General features: G+C 43.4%; 1 protein-coding gene across 4 annotated transcripts in view; it reads right to left on the minus strand.

Moving 5' to 3' along the window:
- The window catches only part of robo3 (roundabout, axon guidance receptor, homolog 3 (Drosophila)), a 110,809-nt gene that overhangs the window by 18,930 nt on the left and 88,364 nt on the right, over positions 1 to 3,515 (minus strand). For all 4 annotated transcript variants that reach the window (XM_032533531.1, XM_032533534.1, XM_032533533.1 and 1 more), the window contains 4 exons: positions 2,023 to 2,189; positions 1,785 to 1,906; positions 1,029 to 1,245; positions 352 to 476 (listed from right to left, as the gene is read on the minus strand). In XM_032533531.1, coding sequence (XP_032389422.1) covers positions 352 to 476; positions 1,029 to 1,245; positions 1,785 to 1,906; positions 2,023 to 2,189 — 631 coding nt within the window. The remainder of the gene's footprint in view (positions 1 to 351; positions 477 to 1,028; positions 1,246 to 1,784; positions 1,907 to 2,022; positions 2,190 to 3,515) is intronic.

A 3,515-nucleotide genomic window follows, 5' to 3' on the forward strand; every position in this document is an offset into this window, starting at 1 on the left:
AAAAATACAAACTTAAGATATGAAACTTAAAGTCCTTTGAACGAAAACACAAACAAAAACAAAAAAATCAGTGTTGCCAACAGCGACGCTGTAGAGCGCCCTCTGGTGGACAGACTATGCAACACCAACACTCAACATGATTGACCGTCCGTTTTTATTTTTGAAATATTCATTTATCAGAATCATGATTGTGATGAGTGAATATTTAGAAAAAATAAAAATAAATGCAGATACCAATATATTGGGAAATGCCTAATATCGACCAATAATATCGGCCGGGCTGTGCTTTGTGCTATGTGTCTAGGTGTTTGGTGTTTGCTGCCTTCCCAGTGACACTGCTGCTGTGTTTACCCTGTACTCCTGGATGACGCCGTTGTGCATCTCGCTGGGTGGAGGCTCCCAGGAGACGCTGATGCTGGAGCTGTTGCTTAGCTTCACTGTTGCCACTGTGACAGCTCTGGGTGGGGCACTGGGGACTGAGAGAGGCGGGGGACAGTCATTTCATCAGCATACTTATAGTCAGCACACAGACTCTGGTATTCATGCACGGATGTAAAACTGAAAATTGCTCAAGGTAATAAAAGTGAGGACACATAAAAGAACACAAGTCAGGAAACATGAAAGTGAGCTGCAGCAGCAGGGAAAATTATGTTTCATTAAGTGCTTTAAAAAGTTGATTTTCGCCAGACTAAGCTACTCAGGCAGGTCGATAGAAAGTCTATAAGTGCTGATGGCAAAAAAAAATGCTCACTTGTTTTTAATCTAGAGTTTGGATCAACTAATACAAATGTGTGGAGGCTGGATTTAATAAAAAGAGGGATCAATATAGATGAACCCAAACTGCGGAGGACATAAAATTAACCCCAAAATGAGATAACATTACTGAGATTCATGTGGTGTCAGACAGGCTAATGAACAGCCATTTCCAAGGCCCCGCGGTGTCAAAGAAGACCTACGGCAGCTTGGTTTATATAGAGAGGTCTTCTTTGAATATCTTTCTGGTACATGCATGTCACCGGATTCATTACCCTCCTCTGGAGTCCGAACCAGTAACGTCCGGCTGTCCTTTCCCTGGAACTCATCAAAATAGGGACGGATCTTGATTTCGTACTCGGTTCCCTTGAGCAGGTTGGGGAGGACGATGCTGCGTTCCGAGGGGGAGTGGATGTCCTGGAGGAGCCAGGTTCCCCCGCTGGGGCGGTAGAAGAGACGGTAGCCCTGGACGAACTGAGACTGACGGTCAACCTTGGGGAGAGGGTATGACAGGAGAGATGGAGATGACAAGTGTAATTTTTCCACTCCCTAATTCTAACAATTTGACAGAGATCTACTTTGTTGGATTGTGGGGGCACCTAAATCCTAAATTGTGGTTGCAACAACTGCCCTGGTCCTGCTCTACGCCCTGCACTGCTACTACTATTAGTTCTAGTCATAGTTAAATTATCTTTATCGGTACTATAATTACCACTGTTCACAACCAACTGCTATAATTATTATGAATCTCATTTCTGTATTTCTGTATATGTGTATCAGTGTCTCTGTGTCCGGACCGGCAGCCAGGTCTGTGGTTTCTACTTGTTTAAAAGACTGTTTTCCTCACCACTGTCGCACCAAATGCTCGCTCTTGGGGGGGGGAATTGTTGGGTCTTTGTTAGTTATAGAGTGTGGTCTAGACCTACTCTATCGGTAAAGTGTCCTGAGTAAACTGCTTTTGTGATTTGACACAATAAATACAAATGTAATTTAAAAATAAAATCGAATTGAATGTACAAAGAGCCACTTACAGTCCAGGACACTCGGAGGGAGGTTGTTGTTAGGGTAAGCGGCTCTTTCAGCTGGACGGCCACCTCTCCCAGCTCCCTCTGCACTTGCCTGTGGTCCACTCCCTGACCCGTAGGACTCACATCTGAGGGGAAACACATACATCCACTTCTGCTTAGAGTGTTGCTGCCAATGCATTAGCCCCATGACGTGGTCTTTTCTTCGCCATCCTAGATACGTTTTACTTGGAGTAGGACTGACCTTGTGTTCTGACGGGCTCAGAGATGGGGCTCGGGTCGCTCAGGCCGTAGGCGTTGACAGCTCGGACAATGAACAGGTAGATGGTGTTGGGGAGGAGGCCGGTGATCGTGTGCGTTTCCATCTTGACCATGTCGGCTACAGTCTGCCATGTGCTGCCTGCTGATTGGCTGTGAAGGGATAGAAGTAAAAACTGATCGGAATGCAATATATTTGCAACCCTTATGCATATGGCATTTACTGTACGTCATTTGCCATTTAATTCACTGAGTTGAACACACGTTCTTCTTTCTATCACTGTGTGAAGACAACAGTGGTGGAGAAACCTTATACAGAATAATAAGAGCAAAGGTACTCAATAAAGAAATAGCCCTAATTACTAGTATACATATAGTGTTATATAATCAGGTTATTATTAGTTGTGCATTATTGTGTAATTTGCAATTTACTCTTGTCGTTGCTTAAGGCTACATCTACACTCTCATGTTTACATTTATAAGTGGTGTTTTGAGACAGAAATGATCTCCGTCCACACAAGAGCTTTAGCTCCAACAGCGGAACTAATCTGCATCCATATTAACATGTCTGACAACACATATTACATGACCATACACACACACCGGGCATGTGCATGCCGGTGTTAACATGAAGCAGATTGTCTGATATTACTCTGCCGTTGAAAATCATGGATGTTGAAGTTTAAAAGACGGAATATACTTTAGAGAAAGAGCCACAAAGGTGAAAAGTAAGAGCAGGGATTTATTAGATTGGAGCGAGGACGAGGTGGAACTGTTACTGGAAGGTCTGGAAGCTACCTAACCGATAAGACTGACGGACGAGCATCAACATTTCCAAAAGTCTCCATTTGTGTCCATCCAGTATACACAACAACCGTGGAGTTTTTAAAGGTCCTATGACATGGTGCTCTTTGAATGCTTTTAGTGGTCCCCTAATACTGTATCTGAAGTCTCTTTTATATAGGCCTTGGTGGTCCCCTAATACTGTATCTGAAGTCTCTTTTATATAGACCTTAGTGGTCCCCTAAACTGTATCTGAATCTCTTTTTATAGACCTAGTGGTCCCCTAATACTGTATCTGAATCTCTTTTATATAGACCTTAGTGGTCCCCTAATACTGTATCTGTAGTCTCTTTTATATAGACCTAGTGGTCCCCTAATACTGTATCTGAAGTCTCTTTTATATAGACCTTAGTGGTCCCCTAATACTGTATCTGTAGTCTCTTTTATATAGACCTTAGTGGTCCCCTAATACTGTATCTGAAGTCTCTTTTATATAGACCATAGTGCTCCCCTAATAATCCTTAGTATGTGCCATTTCTGAGTCTGTAGCTTTTGAGGGGAAGTGGGGGGGCATGATGTCTCTCTCATGGGTGGGCCAAATTGTCTGGGTGGGCAAAGCAGAGAAAGGGGAGGTAATCTTGCCCCATATGACCTCATAAGGAGCAAGATTCCACATCAGCCCATCTGAGCTTTCAT

The sequence above is a fragment of the Etheostoma spectabile genome, chromosome 13, assembly GCF_008692095.1.
Source record: "Etheostoma spectabile isolate EspeVRDwgs_2016 chromosome 13, UIUC_Espe_1.0, whole genome shotgun sequence".
Taxonomy (NCBI): Eukaryota; Metazoa; Chordata; class Actinopteri; order Perciformes; family Percidae; genus Etheostoma; species Etheostoma spectabile.